Consider the following 20,418-nt stretch of genomic DNA (forward strand, 5'->3'; position numbering starts at 1 on the left):
TTACAAGGATTCGATCAGTGATGGCATGATTAGTTTAAACCCTCGTTGTGAACTTGTTATAGGTCAGAGCTGTGTCAGAGGCTAATTAACTTGCAGATTTTGTTTCAGTTGAGTTGGATACTTTGACCACTACTGCATTGAGGATACCGGTAGCCGATGCAATGCGGCGACAGGTGAACCGTTACAAAAACTTGAAGACCTTGAGCTGATTAATCAATGGATTAGGAGTAGTAATTAATCCTGATCGACCTGACTGGCGATTAGGATGCAGGGATTAGGACAAGATGATCGATCGAGCTTGTAGTCAAGCCTGGTTAGTGATTGTACTTTGACCAAATTAATCAAATACTAAGGAGAAAGCAAATGTTTAATTGGGGCAACTTGTTTCTCTCCTATATTTGCAGGGAATCTTGCATTGCATTGTTCTTGTTACCATTTTTTTAATAAGAAACACAGAACAAACCTCTCATGCGCTCATAACACGCGTAAACTTATCCTTATAAACGTACACTAATTTACTATTCGATAAGTGCGCTAATTGGCTAAGGAAGTAGCCAACACTAATTTTTTTTCGATGAACTACATATAAGAGTACTACAAAGCTATAAAAATCTAGATAACATTAGTACTCCTATATACTTCCTCCGTTTCCCAATGTAAGTCATTCTAGCATTTCCCACATTCATATCGATGTTAATATGAATATGGAAAATGCTAGAATAACTTACATTGTGAAACGGAGAGAGTAGTAAAATTTTGGAAGAGAAAAAACATATAAAAGAGAGAAGAAATGGGCTAATTGGGCCGTATCAGCCCAGCCCAGTCCAAGCGACGCATGAGGCAGCAGCAAGCAAAGCCTATCTCCTTCTCGCGGCTACGCGACGCCACACGCCGGCGCCATCGCCTTCCTCCTCCTCCGACTCCGACGAGCTCCGGCGACTCCGATGGACTTGGTGCGCGCGCTCGCCGCCATACCGGCTCGTCACCCTCTCCCTCCCTCCTCGCTGACAAAGGCTCGCCGCCATGGGCCTCAACCATCGACGACCGTTCTGGCGCCGGTGCCAGGTAAACTCGCGTCGCGTGTAGAGGTCTAGGGTTCTTCAAGGCCGCAGCTCGCAGTCTGGGGGAAAAAGAAAAGAATTCTTCATTTGAAAGTGTGAAATACTGCTGCAGAAATTTGTTGGGAATTTGTAGTCCTGTGGTGCTGCCAATACACTCAATAGCTTATAGGAACTCATTTCCAAGCATTTTCTCATGTTATACTTGTCTTGAAACCATGAATGATTAGGATTGAAGAAGCCATTGGTTATTGTGATAGTGCCACTTTAGGCCTCGGGATGCATTTTAATTTCCCTTGTCCAATTAAACTATGTGTTATACTACAATTCTGAATTGGGACTAGTAAAAAAAATGGCCAAACATTTGGAGCATCAACATAATAGTACATCCCCAAGTCCCAAGTACATGCAATATGAGAACTCAATGTAGTCTTGAGGATTTATGAGAAGATAAATTTCTTGGGATTAACAATGATGTTAAGCATGATATGCATGTTTACTGGATGAAGAAAAATAATAAGCGAAGAGAATCTGTTGCAAGAATAATTATATTGCATCGATGGATTTTTTTTTTTTGAAGAGCAGGCAAAAGCATCAATGGATTATTTTGACTCCAAAATTAAATGCTTATTACAAGACACTGTTAATTACTTCTGTACAGGTGGAATGTTGGATAGAAGAAGACTGCTGTTGATTCCTGCAATCAGCATCAGCATTGGCTCCTTCGACAAGGGGGCAGCAAAAGCTGAGTTTGCTGATAGTGAGTCATTTATCACACTCGATACTCTATTGAGTGATCTGTTTACTTTTTAGGTAGAATGGAATCACTCTTAGCACATACTGTTAATCATGTCTTGCTTCTTTCATGTCGCAATTTCAGTGCCTGCGCTTCGTGGGAAGGATTATGGAAAGACGAAGATGAAGTACCCAGATTACACTGAAACAGAATCAGGTCTTCAGTACAAGGTGAATATATATACTTTTATGGAGTGATTTACATTTTGTAGCATTATCCAGGCATGATCACACATGTTCCTTATTTCTGTTCATAATTATAATGGTAAATTGTAGGACTTGAGAGTTGGTGATGGGCCTTCTCCAAAGAAAGGGGAAACAGTAGTGGTGAGTTATAAGCACCACATTTGATGTTCACCCATAGATAATCTGTATATTTGCATGTGTTATACATATTTCAATCTTTAGTGTTATCATTTGTTGATTTATGCCAACCCTGATATAGATTTGGATTGTGTGAGTGCACTTAAGGTTGATTGGGATGGCTACACAATTGGATACTATGGTCGCATTTTTGAAGCTCGAAACAAGACCAAAGGTGGTTCCTTTGAGGTACATATTGCCACCTGTAGACTGTAGTTTACACTACAGAAAGGAATACACTCAATAATATTGGAACGCTTTGCAGCACAGATATTTGTTTAGATTTGATTTGAATTATTTATTTTATTTGATTGATTCCACATCTGTAATATGAATTGCAGGGTGGTGATAAAGACTTCTTTAAATTTAAGATTGGATCAGGACAGGTGAATGACAAATTTAATCTAGCCAGCATCTAGTGTATCATTTTTTGGTTCATACTATTTTCCTTTTATCATGGCCATGTTAGTGAAAACTAACTACTCAATTGTTCGTATACAAATGCTCAAAATTTCAACTCCATAGAAATGTAGTCAATTCTGCTCAATTGAGAATCTTGTAGCTGCTGTCTGTAACTCTGTACAAGTGCCTTTCTGACAAATTGCATTTTTAACATTTAGGTCATACCAGCTTTTGAGGAGGCTATATCAGACATGGCTCCAGGTGGAGTTAGGAGGTCAGGAGTCATTTTATCTTTTTTGAAGAACCAGTTTCAATATAGGTAGATCTTTATAGTTTATATTTATGACATGTAAATGTAACATGGATGAAATTTATGCATTTCAGGATAATAGTACCACCAGATCTTGGATACCCAGACAATGACTACAACAAGTTGGGTCCAAAACCAACGACATTCTCGGTAATTTCTCTTCTTTTTTTTTTGGCATGGATGCACAAATTATGTCGATCAATTTTCTTAAATAACCAGCATAACATTGTTTTCAGGGACAAAGGGCTCTGGATTTTGTTCTGAGGAATCAAGGGTTGATAGATAAAACTCTCCTGTTTGACATTGAGCTTTTGAAGATTATACCAAGTCAATAGTACATGTATATGATGTTCATTTGTTCCTTTGAAAGTAAAGTAATTCTGGCTTCTTTCATGTTCATTTACCGTTCTATCATTTGTCTTGCTTGACCCAGTAAAATGGCAGAGCATTTTGCAGGGCAATGTTGCTGACCACTTGGAGAAAAAACACACAAGTTTTTGGCGTCGTACCAGTACCAGTCGACATGTAAATATGGGCCTGTTTAGTTTCCAAACAAAATTTTTCATGCTGTCACATCGAATGTTTAGACACATGCATAGTGTTAAATAGACAAAAAAAACCAATTACACAGTTCGACAGGAAATTGCGAGATGAATCTTTTAAGCTTAATTGCGCCATGATTTGACAATGTGATGCTATAATAAACATTTGTTGATGACGGATTAATTAGGCTTGATAAATTCGTCTCGAAGTTTTCTGGCAGAATCTGTAATTTGTTTTGTTATTAAACTACGTTTAATACTTTAAATGTGTATCCGTATATTCGATGTGACATGTAGGGGCAAATTTTTTTGCCAACTAAACAGGCCCTATATATGCCATCAATTTGAATATGAACAGAAAATTTTCTAAGCATATATACATAAATATTGTATGCCAAATGCTTGTTGTACAGAACTGACACCACGGACGAATTCATTACGACAGTAATTATTATTCAAACCATCTTGATATGAGATGAACCACTTATACATCAATGCTACAAACAAAAAAAAAAATCTGAATTGACCTCTCAAAATAAGCAGTTGATGACCAGTTTACTCGATCAGATGGCTCGTTATTTGTCAAATGTCAATGGAACTTCAGAACTGGATGGATGTAGCCAGAGTAGCAAGGAATCAGAGCATACGCAGGGACCCCAATTGTTTCTTTCATAATCAGACGACAAGGACCCATTTCATTGACAGGAGTTGAACAATGAGTAGAAAACAGAGTGCATGGCTGATGCAATTGGACAGACATTGCTATGCTACTCAACATCCTCCAGAATTCTCCACAAAGAACATATGCAGAGCACTACAACCTATACTAACCACAAGCATCAACAGCCAGACTAAGAACATCTCCAAGGGACTTGCTATCTCATTCTCCATGCCAAAAGAACAAAAGAAGAAGCAAACATGCAAAAACAGGTGCTCCAACAGATTGGTTTTTTGCATTGCTATTCCATCTGTCTGGCTAAATGTAAATGAGAGAATCAGGTGGCTAAATCTGGCAGCCCCTGTGACTCTCCATCCTGATGATCATCTCCATCTTCTAGCAGAGCACCGAGCTGAGGCTCGAGGTCCCATGCCGCCACCTCCTCCCTCGGAGGCGCGTTTTCTTGAGCTCCATTGAGTTTGGCTGCCTCGTCCCGCGCATTGCCGGCTCCCCCCAGCTCTGGCTCCTCCGTCTGCTGCCGCCTCACCCCTACCAGGGCCGCCTCTTCCCTTGGTGGCGTGTCCTCCTGAGCTTCATTGAGCTCAGCCGCCTCGTCCCGCGCATAGCCGGCTCCACCCAGCGCCAGCTCCTCCCTCTGTCGCCTCCACCTAGTTCTGCCTTCAGATCGTCGTCGTCGTCGTCGTCTCCTGGTTTGGCAGTGTGCATGTACTAGGAGTATTGTTGCAGCCATGAATTCGTCGTCATCATCCGATGACGACGACTCCAATGCAATTTGCATGGATAAACTCAAGCCAAGGTGATTCATTTGTGGTGTGGAGGGGAAGAAGAAAACAAGGAAGAAGAATGTTGTGGTGGCCTGGTAGAGAGGTAGAGGAGCCTATATATAGTGTTGCAAAATAGCTGTTGGGAACTAGCTGTTGTAATATGGAGAGTGGAATATGGAGAGTCTGCTGGAGTGTGTTGGAATATGGAGAGCGAACTAGCCGTTGGGATATGGAGAGTGGAATATGGAGAGTCTGTTGGAGTGTGTTAGAATATGGAGAGCGAACTTTTGCCGAGTCGGCCGAAAGATTCGGTCGACCAATTTCATTAAGAAAGGGAGGAAGTACTATGGAGAGCGAACTAGCCGTTGGGATATGGAGAGACTGTTGGAGTGCACTGGAATATGGAGAGGGAATTCTGTGGAGAGATGGAGAGCCAAATTTGCCAATTTGGTACCTTTCTAGAAGTCAACAATCAGCATTCAGCAACTCCAAAAGGAAAAACCATTCCAGTTAAATGCACAGACTGCCTTCCAGGAGTGGCTTCCCGCTCGCTCACCGTAATCCCACTTGAAGTTCCACACGATGTTCTTCTTTCTGCAAGGGAAGCCAAAACTCAATACAATAGCACATTTGAACACAATCTCAGTGGGACCAGTGAGCAACGCTTTCCGAAAACAAGCAGCGCTGTTGCTTTTTCAGATCACCAAAAAACCCAAAGTTAACCCAGTCAAAATTAACTTAAGTGTTAAGGAAATTGTCTGCTTTCCAGAAATGCCTATGCAGATCATTACCGGTTAGTTACCCTTTTACAAAAGAAGAAAAACACATCCTTAACAGCCACCAAACAAGATAAAACGAGAATCAGAAGCTTTATATTTGCAGTGATCAATGGAGTGGACCTTGCCTGCATACTTATCATCTCTTGTCGAGGTCCTTCAGAATTCTCCAACTTCCGCCAATTAGAAAGCAGACGTATATCATAAGATTCAAATGAACGAACACTAACCTAGCATTATTAGGTTTGCACAGTAGGGTCCAGCAACAAGGTGGCATTTTTTACTATACTAGTCTGGATCAGAATTCTCCAACTTCCACAGCCAATTAGAAGCAAACATATATCATAAATCAAATCACGGATCACTAACCTAGCATTATTAGGTTTGTACAATAGGGTCCTGCAACACGGTGGCATTTTCTACTATATTAGTCTGGATCTGAGCAAGTATGTTCTTTTCAACATTTCTTTAGGAATACCAGAGAAGGAAATCATGGCAGAAATCTTATCTTTCCAACAACAATCTGTCTTCTACCTTCTGTCACTGTTGCTTAAACATACACCATATAATTTATTATTCAATGATCAAAAGATTTATACACGCTGATACATCAAGGGATGATCTAGGCAGAGACCCCAAGGAATTTTTTGCATCTAATACAAGTTTTATTCTACTCACTGCCAATAGACATTCAATTAATTAATGCCAGACACTTAATCTCAATCCATTTATTTAGAATAATACATAAAAGCTACTCTTCAACCTATGAATCAAATAACTTATCCCTATTTTTCCCTGTTGCTTTTCTTTTTCTTTCCTTTGGCATGTGTGGATTATCTGCAAATATTTGAATGTCCAAAAGTTGTACTCTCATCAGCATGTATTGGTAGAATTACGCATTTGTGGACACTTCAATGAATTGGAATTATGTTACCATGCTAAAGACAAAGTGTTGTGTGCAAAAAGACTTCGTAACTGGTACTGACAATGGAGTTCACCATGCCAATGTGAAGGATGTACCACCTGTCAGTGATATTGTGTGGAGCTTTTATGAGAGTGTTTATCCACCAAACAAATAAAACGTAAGCATCTTGATATGTACAACCCTTACTTCCTTCTATATAAGGTGCCTATCGCTTCTATCGATCAAAGGAGCACATTTTTGCTCGACACAGATCTCTATAAAACTATTTGCAGTAGTAATCATTTAATAGTATCTACTATCCGACTGAGGATACCTTTGTTGCTAAACGTAGATCTCTATAAAACTTTTGCAGTAATCACTTAATACTAATAGTAGTCCATCTATTATCCAATTGTTGAGGATACCTGCTTAACGGAGATCTCTGCAAAGCTATTTGCAGTTATAGCTTAGTGGATTTCATTCTCCATTCCAGGACATTTATGAGACAGAATTTAGGCATCAATTTCCAAGGATTGAAACTTCTTTTTCAATCATTGGAGCACATTTCCTGGTAAATGTGATCTATAGGAAGTTTTCTATAGCATTCACATAGTAGTATCCAATCCCATTGGAGTATGGTTTTCTCATAGATTTTAGCAAGCTATTTGCAGCAATAAAATTGCAATTCTCGTTCTCCCTTGAGAATGTCTTCCCCTCATACATCTCCACTAAGCTATTTGCAAACATAGCAATTTCCATTCTCCACTGGAGTATGGTTTTCTCAAAATAGGTCTCCAACAAGCTATAATCGACTAGTAGTTCCCATCCTCCATTGGAAAATGGCTTTCTCGCTGTAGATTTGTAGGAACTATTTGCAACTTACACGCGGTAGTTCCCATTATCCATTGGAGGATGCATTTCATACCATATAAATCAACCTAGCTACATGGTATGTAGTTAATCGCTTTCGTTTTTAGGCCATTCAACATCCAAAAATGTCTTTCTCACCATAAAACTATAATTAGATATTGTTGGTATCGTATTAATTTGATTTCTATTTGAGGATGCCCTTCTCGCTATATATATGTAGCCAGCAAGCTACGCCGTATACTATACAGTATTCTCTCTCTATTTACTAGTCAAGTATGGTGAGGAGGGGTAGAAGGAAAGGCGTGAGGTACATCGAAGAGGATAGAGATCGCAGCCTCACCCTCAGCAAGAGGCGTGATGGGCTGTTCAAGCTTGCAAATGACCTCTCCCTTCTCACTGATGCAAGCGTCGCAATTTGCCTACATGACAACAATAAGGTACTGTTGTCCCACTATGCTTATGAATATGTCATCATTCTGTACCTTGAAATGTATTATTATTATTGTAATGTTAAATGGAATTCGTTTGAAATTTTTGGTTATATTATTGCATTATTTACAACAGGCACAATTCTTTGGGGCCCCATCAGTGAAACCTGTTGTCGATGCTTTTGTATCTGAGGCAGAGCCATTTGCCGATGAACAACTGAAGGCCAAGCTTACGTCAATGCAAAGTGAGCTGGTCCAGCTAGAGAATGAAGAAGAAGAGAAGGACAAGAAGACTGAAGAATCAATCCAGCGCTTCAAGGAGGCCCAAGAAGAGAGCTTAGGTATGGGTATGGCCAAGCATCTATTCTCCAGGCTAGAGGATCTCAGCCACGATGATATGCGTGAACTTTTAGATGTACTCTTGCCGCTCCAGCAAGATTTCAAGAAGCGGCTGCCTCCCCTACGTCGTGGCAGCAAGCTGCAAATTGGTGGATCAAGTGCGTGGGCACATCAGCAGCCCTCGTGTTCTCGCTTCTTAGCCTCACACCGTCCATTCACTCCATTACTTCCTGGAGGGACATCAGGAGTTCAGATGATACCTCCACCTCCAGTGCCGGGCTCACCATGGTCTCAGATATTTCCGCTACGGCCACCACTGTTTCCTTCTCCAGAGTTAGTGCCATCCCAACAATTACCACCAGTATCACCGCCGCAGAACACAGTGGCACCTCCTCCAATGCATGCTCCATTGGTGCAACAGCCACTTACTAATCAATCATCGGCGGTTCCCCTGCTCACGCAATGGCAAATGCATTTTGGGGATCAGCCACCCGCTGAAGTGCAAGCATGCACTCCCGTGGAGCAACCTCAGAATGAAAATGCAGTCCATACACCAACCTTCAGCGACAGTTTCCTTTCGGAGTTGTTGGCTGATGTCAGTGATGATGGCATTGCTACTGCTGAACCATTGTGTTCTCCTCCTATTGATGACCAGTTTTTGGCTGATGTCGACTGGCTTGCTGACTTGGACACTATCGATGGAAATTTATAGGTCAAGTTGCTGATGGTTACAGCGTTCCTCAAGCACTTGGTGGTTCTATGATATGCTGCCAGAGTTTTCTTCCGGTGGGGGATATGCTAATGCTATTGCAGGGCACCAAGGAACTGAATTAGTTTTTTTAAACTACTTAATCAGGCCTCTTTGGGGCAAAATTAAAGTGTCGTTGTTTAAGATTCTTAGTTAGGCCTCTCTGAGGCAACAGAATACATGTCTTCTATGTAATAGCAGTAGTACATGCACTGCTGTCTTGAGGTTCAAACTCATGAAGTTTGTTTTGTGAGCATGATCCTCTTGCATCATTGCAATGTCTTGTATCCTCATTTTTATTCGAGTAATGCACAATTATTTTGTTTGAGAAAAAAAGTGAACATGTATCTGCAAGAAGTACTTAACATGTTATGAAACCGGGCTTAATTTTCTTACTACACTCATGATCTGAAAAAAAAATGCAGTTCATGTCACAACGGAAACCGCGACCTGAGTATGACAAAAACAAAGTGCAAGGTACAAAATAACAGCAAATCTAAAGCAAGATAAAGGTTTTTGGTTCATCTTATATCATCCTCATGTAGCACATTGCAGAATCTATCCACACAAACGTACGGGAAATTTTCAGAGACAGCAAGAGAAATCGCAAGTAAGGAGAGGAAAGGACTCCATATCTATCTTAGATCAAAGAAGAAAACTAACAGGAAGCTAAACGAAACGTAAATATGTCTCGGAACATTAACGTGTTCCTCACCTGCTCTGCTCCCACGTCGTTGAGAACACCGGCGAACGCTGGAGATGGCCGGCGGTGGCGGACCCTACCAATTCCGGCGGCGGCGGAGGCGGCGGAGGAGGAGGAATGAGCGGCACGGCTAGGGTAAGCAAGGCAACCTAGAGAGGCTAATGGGCCGGGCCGGGCCGATCATTGCACTCGGTAAGGCCCATAAGAACGGCCCAATATAGTAGGCCCAGTAATGGCTTGTAGGAATAGTGGATTTAGGTCCAGTACACTTCAGAATCTCTATCTCAAAAAGAGTATACTTCAGAAAAGTTCTGAAAAAACAATCGGAGTTGCTAGAAATATGGCGCCATATGCTACAGTCGATTTTTTTTAGCCACTTACACAGTAGTTACACCTCATTTACATCCCACTTACATATGTAATTAGTATGTAATTTTCGAATTTACATATGTAATTTTAGTACTTACATATGTAATTTTGAGACTTACATTGTAAATACACTAAAATTACATATGTAATTTAGGGACTTACAATGTAAATACATGCCGACTATTTTTTGATGAAAAATATGGCGCCATAAATATAGCTACACCCAAAACAATTGCTCTAAAAAGTTCAGTAACCAAGAATGCAAAACAAGGGATGACACAGACAGCTAGAGCTAGAGCTTGTGCATGCATGAATCATGATGCATTGTTACTGTTTTCATATCTAACCCCTTTATTTTGAAATGGTGGTCGTTCTACACGTGTAAAAAACAACAATTAATAGCGCTCTTAGGGTTATCAACATGATAAATTTGCTAACATGGCAAATAAAGTGGAAAGGAGACAGAAACATCCATGTTAAACTTAATGACGTTGGCTTAATATCGACTCTTACCATTCATAAAAAGAAAATTTTATTATATGGTATAGCCAATTGTAAGAGATTAGCCTCTAAGAGCAAGTTTAATGGTATAACCAGCTGCTAGCTTTAAAAATTGACACATTTTTTATACCCAATCTAATAGCCTATGCATACAATAGTTTTATATAAATACATATTGCAACATTAATGTTTGGCCTACCTTTCATACAAACGCTATATAGCTTATGCTGTAGCTGACTACAAACAAGCAGCCCGCTTTTCTTCTCTCTCTCCTCTATATGTGCTTGTAACTAATCTATAGCATATGCTATTGTATTTGCTCTAAGGCTGTGTTAGCTATGGTTGGGAACCTTCCCTCAAAGCAATGAAACGGAGCGGTTTATTAACATATGATTAATTAAGTATTAACGAAAAAACTTAAAAAATAAATTAATATGATTTTTGAAGATCCTATGCCAGATTCATCCTTTAATATGCCTTGGACTTACGTTATTATATCAGTTAATGCAAAGATGGCTAAAGTTGTGAAAACGGCCTCAAAATTGCAGGATAAGGGCTCTACCAGATCGTAGGAATTTCATTGGTGTATAGACCTCAAAATTAAGGTTATTAGAACAACACATATTTACAATCGGAGGGAGTATCTCATATCATATCTGCCACTTTAATCTGAATGCAGATAGAGCCATTCTAAAGGTCAATGGGTTCAGGAATCAGCATGCAGGATAAGCCTCTAGCAGTCTGTAGATGACATGCATGCATATGCATGCTAGCAAGGTGCCAATCTTTGTGTAAGAAAGATGATCAAATCATCATCAAACGCAGTCTCAATAATGACTCAATCCTTGGACCTCACACCAATATATCCAAATCCAACGTCATCGTAAGCATTGGCTGCATCCTTGACTTTGCACTCGCTTCTACTCTATCTATCTGCTATATATATGTATAGGAATAGGAGTATTCTGCTCTGCCTAGGACTCCGCCGCTATGACTATCAGACTATGCCTACCTCACACAAGATTCAGCGGCAACATCCAATGCATCATCCTGTGTGCAGCTGTAAATTGAAAATATTTTCTCTGCATGCCTTTGTGACATAGGAGTAATATTCAGGCTATCATCAGCATGAACTTTCTGATCATTTGGGTGAAAAACCAATTCCCTTTTGGACTTTTAAGTCTTTCAGTAGAGTTGAATGCTGTAAAAGATTTGGAGAGTTTGGCGAGTAGTAGTTGTTGGTTAACACTTTGCTTGAAACTTCATCCCCTGCTGATTCTGACTAATGAGTAATACCATGATGCAAGTCATGGTGTATACTTTTTTCAGATGTTGCAAGTCTTGATATCCTCTCCCTTTCTTTCTTTTGCTTTTTCATAAGTCTAACCAGTTGGGATATTTTGTTCGGTTGAGTGAAGGAGAATACAAGTAAATTACTAGAAGATGAAGAAGATCATATGGTGATTCTGTTCTGTACCCTTGCTTCAACATGGCTGACAGTGACCTTGGTTTTTAGCTTTTGACTCCTTACTGATGCAGGAATCAGGACTCAACAATGACAATTGAGATCGACTGATAATCATGGCGCAGTAATAAATGATATGTTTATTTACGTGGTCAGACTTTGACACTCATGTTCTTGTGACAGTCTGACAAAATTGAGGTTAACTAAAATAAACTACACCACCTGAAGAATGTTAGTCTTCACCTTACTTTCAAGCATATATATGTCCATTTTCCACCTTAATCAGGGAAATATAGTCAACTGAAAACTTTTTAACTTTTTGAATCCTTACAGAGGCAGGATTCAACAATGACAGTTGATACTGACAATCATGGCACAATTAATAATAACTGGTACGTCATTTACATGGTCAGACTTTGACACTCATATGGTTGTGACAGTATGACCATTGAGGTTAACTATAATAAACTAGACCACCTGAACAGTAATAATCTTCACCTTACATTCAAGCATATATATGGCGATTTTGTCAACAGAAATCTAGCTGTTAATTAACTTGTTATTGAAGTTCAGACTGATCATCCATTTAGGCTACTGAAATTCTGCAACTAGCTACTACTTACATGACATCCATTCAGACTGATCATCATCATCATCATCATCAGGCTAAATTTACCACTTACATAGTTAATTACATCTGACGAAACACTTGAGCACTCATCTCAAATCAACCTGTCGATCTGAACTCTGAAAGACACGCACACGAAACACGACTTAATTAATATCTGATTGATTAACTATGTATTATATATATCATTCACGATCTTAATTGATCGATCGATCGATCTCGCTATATATATTTGTTCTTCATGGATGGATCATATCATCATCATCAGTATTAACGATTAATTATTTGATCATGAGGAGACGCTGAATGGCTTGTAATGTGCGACGGATTTGATGAGGCCCTGGATGGAGCCGGCGGCGGCGAGGAGGGAGACGACGAGGCAGGCGAGGCTGAGCACGTTCATCCACGTCCACGTCGGCGAGAACCGCCGGACCTTGGCCTGAGACATGTACATCTGGACGGGGAAGTAGACGGTGAGCGGCCAGAAGGAGACGGCGCCGATGAGGCCGAGGAAGTCGTTGAAGAAGGGGAACGCCATGGCGGCGACGGCGGTGAGCACGACGTAGGCCGTGCGCCAGACGAGGCGGAGCGCGCTGACGGGGAAGTCGCCGGCGCCGAGCGGCAGCCGGAGCACGCGCTCGCCGTTGACGAAGGCGCTGTCCGGCCACCGCGAGCGCGCCCAGGCCTCGGCGAACTGGTAGATGGGCTGGCAGAAGACCTGGTAGGCGCCGACGAGGTGGACGACGATGCAGACGTTGCCGACGTCGACGAGCCAGAAGGGCTCGTAGAAGCCGAAGCCGGTGAGGAAGTTCCCCGGCGCGCGGTTGCCGAACGCCGCGTAGCCGAGGACGCCGCACAGCATGTAGAACGTCGTCGTCGTCGACACGCCGATGAACGACGCCTTCTTCATCACCTCGTTCTCCGCCGGGCTCGATCGCAGCGTGTCCTGCACGTTTACACACACATTTTTTTTTCATTTCGAGAAATTTTACGGTTCTTCAAAAAGTATATATATCGAGATTTAGACTAAAAAATTTTAGTATCTCATGCTAAGTTTATACGTCTCGATACCTCTTTAAGGATAGGGGCAAAATTTACAGAACTCTAAACTCGAGATATCTAAATTTTACACTAAAAATATATTTTAATATCTCAAGATACGTAGTACTGAAAGATACTAAGTTTTATACCTTCTGGTATCTGTTTGAGGATAGTAAAATTACCCAGCCATCGAACGCTCTCAAAACGCAACAAACTATTTACTCACTACTTCCTGCAAATTAGTTTAAAAATTTGTGCTTGATTGCAATTTTGACCTAGCTAGGAGAAGTACCACTAGAGTTGCGTTGAGATTTGCATGAGACGTAAATGTGCAATAAATGCAGTGAAATGTATTGCCTCGAGACTTGTCTCAATTTTGTCATTCATCAAAACGCCAAAAAAAATTATTTTGATTGATGAGGACAAAGACATTTCAAAATTTGAAGCTCATATAGTATTGGTAATTAGGTTTGGTAGTCATTTTCAGAAGTGATATTAGTAATTAGATTAGGCAGTCATTTTCAGAAATGTTCTTGCATGTGAACTCTGAATTTCTGACCGCCGATTCATGATCTGAAATTTGATGGCCGACAGGTTAAGTATAATAAGGATATATCACTATCTACTTGCAAATTTCATGGCAAACCAGTGGGTTCAATGAAGAACAGAGACTCTATGTTGACCAGTATGACCAAGATTCTGAAAAGGAATACATCTGTATTTTTCAGAGTATTTTTCATGTGCACGAAACTGCAAAATCTGTCCTCTTGTAGTGTTCACCCGTACTGCTATCTTTCAGGATCTGTCCTCTTTTGACAGAGCCCAAAAGATCACGGGCATACGGAAGAGCCCCAAAGTTTTCCAGAGATTTTTTCTCTCTTTTTCTAATGTACAGTTACTACTACATCAATTTACTTTTGTCATTTTTAGCTTAAGGTGCGTTTAGTTCACACCAAAATTAAAAGTTTGGTAGAAATTGGAACGATGTGACGGAAAAATTGAAAGTTTGTGTGTAGAAAAATTTTGATGTGATGAAAAAGTTGGGAACTAAACCAGGCCTTATCTCTCATGTTTGTATCAAGAGAAATATAAGCATAAGTTAATTAAAATTAATTTACCTGAATTTCTATGAGGACATTGGAGTAGGAGTATGCAAAGGCAATGTCACCAAGTGACTGAAAAGTTCTCCAGATTTTCTCACTTGCAGACACATCCACTCCAACAGTCACCCCTGTGAGGGTTGCCTCGGGGTGGGCCCCACCTGCAGAGAACCACATCATCAATTCAATCAATCATACAAATGCACTGCATCATGGCCCCCCCAACATGGATGAAACAAACAAAAAACCAACATGTCAAGCGTCTCTAGCTATGCATATACTCGTACTAACTTTTGCACGCCTCAATTTTGTTTCTGCCCTACCAAAAATGTATATTTATAATATCAGCATCATATCTTCTTTGTTTTGTTCATTTCCCTTGTGAATTAATTGCATGATGTGTACACGGGAACAGAATAGATGAAGTAAATTAAAGATTTAGGTCTCCATTTTTGGACCGAGGATTTGGGTCTCCTTTGAAAAGTAGCGGTTTTACAAGAATTTTGTCGGATTTTCACAGGAATCAGTTTCAATTCTACGTGCGGCGAGAACCAGAAAAAAAATTCTCGCAATCCTAAGAATAAGATAGCCACATAAATTTGTTTTTGTCATGATGGTATATATTTACCTGCAATTTTTGCTATGGAGAGGCCAAGGCCAATGGTTGAGTAGGCCAGTGACATGACAGCAGCGACAATGGAGAGCCACCAAATTTTGTGAAAATTCGGCAGCTGCGAGAGGAGGATTTGGATGCCAGCAAATATGATCATGTTGGTCGTGTCAGACGCCACGCAGGCTGCATCGTGGCCGTTGCGATGGAAGCAGTTGGACCGTTTGATCGCCCTGCATATCATCAACATATTTGTAAACCATATGATAGCATTCTGGCTGTAGCTTATTGAGTAAAGGCTGGAATTCTATTTCATTATTCTAAAAAAATGTTAGTATTCAGAGAAATTCAGAGTAATATTGACGTAAATCATATCAGAAAGAAAAAGGAGTGTACTGAAAATGAAATGAAAGGTAGGAATCAAGGTGAAAGTGTCTGATTTTTTTGTTTATCAATCATTAGTGGTAGTAGATGCTTATCACGAATAAGATTCTTCTCCATAGCCATGCCAATATGCAGAGCAGAGCAAGAGCCACTCCTTTTTAGCTCGCTGTTTCTTTTTCAGTGGAAAAAGTTTTGGATACTCACTAGAATCTGAATATTTTCCAACTACTTTTGAACTGTCCAGTAATGTTATCTTCCCCAACCTTTTCTCTCCCACTATATACTCTGCTTTTTTGTGCCTTTGTTGGATCCTCAAGAAGGCCACCTAACGTCATTAATTTGACTGTCATAGCAGTCATGCGACATTTCAGAGAATGAATAAATGCTTTAATTACAATTTGCTTTGCTTTTGAGAATTATGAGTAGCCTCTTAACTATATTCAACTAATCATACTGTCAAACCTAATTAAACATGGAGACACATTCACTACTATGAAATTTTTTTTGCAAATGGCCAAAACAGATTTATTTAGGAGTATTTTTTTTTAGGTGGTCGGGCTTGCCGCCTGTAACTAAAGGCACGTGGAATTATTGAAATGAGATATTTACGCTCCAGAAACTAAATTAAGAAGCTGACGAAAGCTAAACGGAATTTGGGACATGCAAAACATTATCCTGCCACCTAGATAATATATAGTTACAAACAAACAAATTAACAGAGAGGCAGGCTGCATGCAGAGATATATGATGGAGGACATGTACTCGTACACATGCATCATCATGCATGCATGCTTGCACGGCTAATTAAATTGACTGGATTTTCTCATCCACTGAGTATCACTCTACAGTTCTCAGTAGCAGTAACGTGAAGAATGGGGTTAGTGAAGTGTCCTAATCAAGGATTAAGCTTACTCCACACTCTACTATATATGTATAACAATAACTTTTACATATAAATTTGAATAGACTGTGCTACTTATACTGATTCATACGTAACTAAAAGTTTACTACCCAAAATTACTAGAGTAAATAATTATTAGTAGACAGTAGGTACCCCATGCTGATGGCCGTAGTGATGGTGTAGCCAATGGTGACGCCGACGAGATTGACGTACTGTGCAACCGAGCAGAGCCTGTACTTGGCAACACCTGCACCCACAAAATATCTCCATCTCCATATTAGTAACAAGCTAAGTAGTGCCATATTAATTAGCAGTAATTGTGGTTAATTAAGAGTTAATTACCTAGGTTGGCCCTGACGGCTTGGCCGTAGGTGTAGTTGCGCTTGCCATGGACGGGGTCGGGAGATCGGTAGCAGTCGGCGAGGAGGCTGGAGCAGAACCAGGTTATGACCGAGAACGCCACCAGCACGGCGGGGCCGATCACCCACCCCAGCTGCGCTATCGCCCACGCCAGCGACAGCACGCCGGAGCCGATCACCGCCGTTATTATGTGCGCGCTCGCCGTCACCAGCGTCCCTGCAGCCAGTCGTTCGTCCGCCGCCATTGTTGTTAGTTGTTACCAAGCCATTAGCTTAGCTCTAGCTACCTCATCCATGGACACCGGACATACACCCACCTGTGCGCTTCTCGCGGCCGTCGTCGTCGAGGTCGGGGCGGTCGCCGTAGCCGGACTCGGCGAGGTTGAAGGCGGCGGCGGCGGTGGTGGCCACCTTCGTCTCTTGCCTCTCCATCCCCATTTCAATTCCTAGCTTAGCTAGCGGCCGGACTAGCTCTCTCACTACGTCTCACCACACCGGCCACGTACGTACAGACGACTGTGTGCGAGGTGGTGGTAATGGCGATGGGGGAGGAGGAAGAGGAGGAGGCCCTTTTGTAAGCGGAGGAGAGCGTGTGCGGGTTGGGTTTCGCGAGGAGGAGGAGGACGACGACGAGCGGTGGATTTTCTACGCCCAAAAGGCGATCCGTGCGGCGTTTCTTGTGTCTTTTCTTTGCTTCGTTTTTTTTTCTTCTCTCTTCTTGTCTCTTGTCTTGTGCTTCTCCACCAGTAAAGTAATCTAGATCTCTACTATTATAAAAATTAAAAATATTTTTACCTGTATTTTTAATACATCATCCGTGTATGAATCGGTTTGTAAGTTCGTTTGCTTTTAGAAATACATATCCGTATTTTAGTCGGTTTTTAAGATCGTTCACTTTTGGTAATACAGAAGGAATCATATAAAAAATTTGTTTAAAAAAATTCGCATGCTAACTTGAGTCGATCAGACTCCTAACTGCAGCTCATGATTTTCTAAAAAATATATATCCAAGCGAACTCCCACAGTGAATTTCATCTTAACTAAAACATATAACAATAATAAAATTAAAATAGATTGCACCCGTTGCAACGCACGGATATTTTTTCTAGTAGTTATAAAAAGTGTAAAAAAACTACCAACATAGATTAATGTAGAGTAAATTTCACAAAACCACATATACTTTGATCAAATTATATCATAAAACTATAGATTTAAGGTTATGTATCATAAAACTACAGATTTAATTAACACTAAATTTCTCACAGAACTACATGTTTAAGGTGGAGTATCACCAAACTATAGATTTAGTAATAAAGTTATCACAAAACTACATGTTTAGTAAAAAATTAATCACAAAATTTACATGTTTATAACTCAAATATAACGCTAAGCATTTAAACTCCAAAATCTATAGTGTTGTGGTAACTTTGTTACTAAATCTATAGTTTTGTGATACTCTACCTTAAATCTGTAATTTTATGGTACATCACCTTAAATATGTAGTTTTGTGACAATTTGATTAAAGTACATGTAGTTTTATAAAATTTATTCATTATTGTATGATATATCGTTTCACAAACATACAAATTTAAGTTTTACTTATATAAATTATAAATAAATAATAATAAATATTACTGTCGATGTACGTAAGAAACGAGGAGAACCCCCATCTCACTATCACACTAGCTAGCTAGAATGTACTGTTACCTATATAGCTGGAATAAGAATGGAATGGGCTAACAATATATACTACGGACTATACCAACAATGAAATGACAAGGGGGGAGAAAATTAGAATAAAGTTAATTTTGAGGAGGCATTAATTGACAAGATTGGAGCTTCTCTCTTTTCTTGAAAAATACCTGTTATCTGCCGTCCATTCTTTATGGTCTATCAAGCATCTGAACCAAACAATTATTGGGTTTGCTTTGACGACGCACTGCAAATCATCCCTAGTACATCGACATGTTTCTTCTTCCTCTTCTTTTGTTGCTAGCACTTGCCTCCTGCAGCTGCTACCTAGCTAGCTATGCTCCAGGTCACCTAAGCTAATAACCTTGTCCGATAGTACATGTTAACAGGATTTCTCTGTGTGCATATACATACATACATACATACATACACACACATATATATATATATATACATACATACATATATACATATATATATACATATATACATATATATATATATACATATATATATATAATGGATGCATGATTTTCAAGCAATTCAAGTGTTAACTATTTAACATAGGGGGATTGCTAATTGAAATTGCAAGGAATTTCGGTCACCTTCTACCTAGCAATCCCTTTTGGGCACGATGAAGAAGCTAGTCTGGTCTAGCGGGCCCTAATAATGTTCTTGGCGTCTTCTGATATTGACGAGGCTATAGGGAGTGGTTGGAATTGGAGATGGCGGTATCGGAGGAGATGAGCGCAGGTGCACGTGTTGCGGGAAAGACACATATGGGGGAGGAAAGGGTACTAAGGTTAATGAGTTTGTTATCTAATTAAAAGTGACTGAAATTTGTGGGTGTTTTCAGACTAGTGGTTGTGTGGAATTATATATGGAACTAATGACGTGCATTGGCTATGTGCTTCTCTAAGGCCCCGTTTGATCTCCCGCTTGGGAGGGAGATTTTCGTTGCACGTAAACGAGAAACTTCATTAGTACATGATTAATTAATTAGTAACCATTATAAATTTTAAAAATAGATTTATTTGTTTTTTAAACAACTTTTATATATTGACTTTTTTTTAAAAAAATACAATTTAACAGTTTGAAAAACGTGCTAATGGAAAACGAGAAAAATAAAGTTTGGAATTGAAGAATATAACTGGGCCTAATTGTTGAAGAGTTTAAAATTTATAACAACGATCGACATCCGCATGCACGAGCTAGTCCGACGACACATGTACGTACGAGCAAGGGCGGAGCCAGGTGTGGGGCAGATTGGGCTTGGGCCCCACACCTGACAAAAAAATACCAAGGAATTTGCTAATTTTTCTATTAAACTTCGTTGAAGAAGTTCATACTCTAGTAATTAAGCCATACTCTTGACATAATCCTGGCTCCGCCCCTGCGTACGAGGTGTTGTCTCCTCGTCAACACTCGAGTCTTCTCTTCACCTGGGATCACACACTTACATGCAACCATGTGCTAGCTAGCTAGCTACATGATCAGAGATGATCCAGTGTACACTGTTCTTGCACAATTCTCCCTTCGTTTTCAATTCGCATATATATATATCAGCTTTTGCAAAAAGGGCTAGCTAAGCTAGCGTAATCTCTGCTTTTCATTATGGCTCACGACAGCCACAAGATTGCCCCCAAGAGGCTAGCATTTGGTACGACAAACAGTTGACGACAAAAAC

The 20,418-nt window shown here is 40.2% G+C and overlaps 2 protein-coding genes and 1 long non-coding RNA gene across 7 annotated transcripts; 1 reads left to right on the top strand and 2 right to left on the bottom strand.

Moving 5' to 3' along the window:
* Positions 1-821: 821 nt before the first annotated feature.
* Positions 822-3,927, top strand: LOC127780499 (peptidyl-prolyl cis-trans isomerase FKBP19, chloroplastic). Of its 5 annotated transcripts, none has more exons than XM_052307418.1 (10): positions 822-1,065; positions 1,720-1,818; positions 1,939-2,024; positions 2,130-2,180; positions 2,325-2,405; positions 2,558-2,602; positions 2,837-2,892; positions 3,003-3,078; positions 3,165-3,302; positions 3,385-3,927. In XM_052307418.1, exons 1-9 carry the CDS (start codon positions 945-947, stop codon positions 3,261-3,263), a joined length of 714 nt encoding a protein of 237 aa, XP_052163378.1. In that variant the 5' UTR covers positions 822-944; the 3' UTR covers positions 3,264-3,302; positions 3,385-3,927. The 5 variants fall into 5 exon arrangements, with proteins under 5 accessions (XP_052163378.1, XP_052163379.1, XP_052163380.1 ...); XM_052307419.1 differs by having other exon boundaries at positions 3,165-3,297; positions 3,373-3,927; XM_052307420.1 differs by having other exon boundaries at positions 3,165-3,268.
* A 193-nt stretch (positions 3,928-4,120) lies between these two features.
* LOC127780500 (uncharacterized) lies at positions 4,121-9,781 on the bottom strand. The gene is made up of 2 exons (XR_008018793.1): positions 9,694-9,781; positions 4,121-5,507 (listed from the first exon to the last, which is right to left on the bottom strand). It is a non-coding gene; the product is annotated as an uncharacterized LOC127780500 (long non-coding RNA).
* Positions 9,782-12,662: 2,881 nt separating this feature from the next.
* On the bottom strand, positions 12,663-17,630 carry LOC127779475 (amino acid permease 6). The gene is made up of 6 exons (XM_052306260.1): positions 17,357-17,630; positions 17,023-17,256; positions 16,834-16,927; positions 15,414-15,628; positions 14,804-14,946; positions 12,663-13,590 (listed from the first exon to the last, which is right to left on the bottom strand). The coding sequence occupies exons 1-6, from the start codon at positions 17,475-17,477 to the stop codon at positions 12,934-12,936; spliced, it is 1,464 nt and encodes a 487-aa protein (XP_052162220.1). The 5' UTR covers positions 17,478-17,630; the 3' UTR covers positions 12,663-12,933.
* Positions 17,631-20,418: the final 2,788 nt, after the last annotated feature.

Source organism: Oryza glaberrima, chromosome 7 (assembly GCF_000147395.1).
Source record: "Oryza glaberrima chromosome 7, OglaRS2, whole genome shotgun sequence".
In the NCBI taxonomy this organism is placed as follows: Eukaryota; Viridiplantae; Streptophyta; class Magnoliopsida; order Poales; family Poaceae; genus Oryza; species Oryza glaberrima.

Excerpts from the sequence above, each read along its gene's own strand:
- LOC127780499 (XM_052307418.1), top strand. The coding sequence starts at position 945 with ATGGACTTGGTGCGCGCGCTCGCCGCCATACCGGCTCGTCACCCTCTC. Across the intron at positions 1,819-1,938 it reads AAAAGCTGAGTTTGCTGATA|TGCCTGCGCTTCGTGGGAAG; the intron begins GTGAGTCATTTA and ends TCGCAATTTCAG. Across the intron at positions 2,181-2,324 it reads AGAAAGGGGAAACAGTAGTG|GTTGATTGGGATGGCTACAC; the intron begins GTGAGTTATAAG and ends AGTGCACTTAAG.
- LOC127779475 (XM_052306260.1), bottom strand. The coding sequence starts at position 17,477 with ATGGGGATGGAGAGGCAAGAGACGAAGGTGGCCACCACCGCCGCCGCC. Across the intron at positions 17,257-17,356 it reads CGGCCGCGAGAAGCGCACAG|GGACGCTGGTGACGGCGAGC; the intron begins GTGGGTGTATGT and ends GACTGGCTGCAG. Across the intron at positions 14,947-15,413 it reads CTCCATAGCAAAAATTGCAG|GTGGGGCCCACCCCGAGGCA; the intron begins GTAAATATATAC and ends GGTTCTCTGCAG.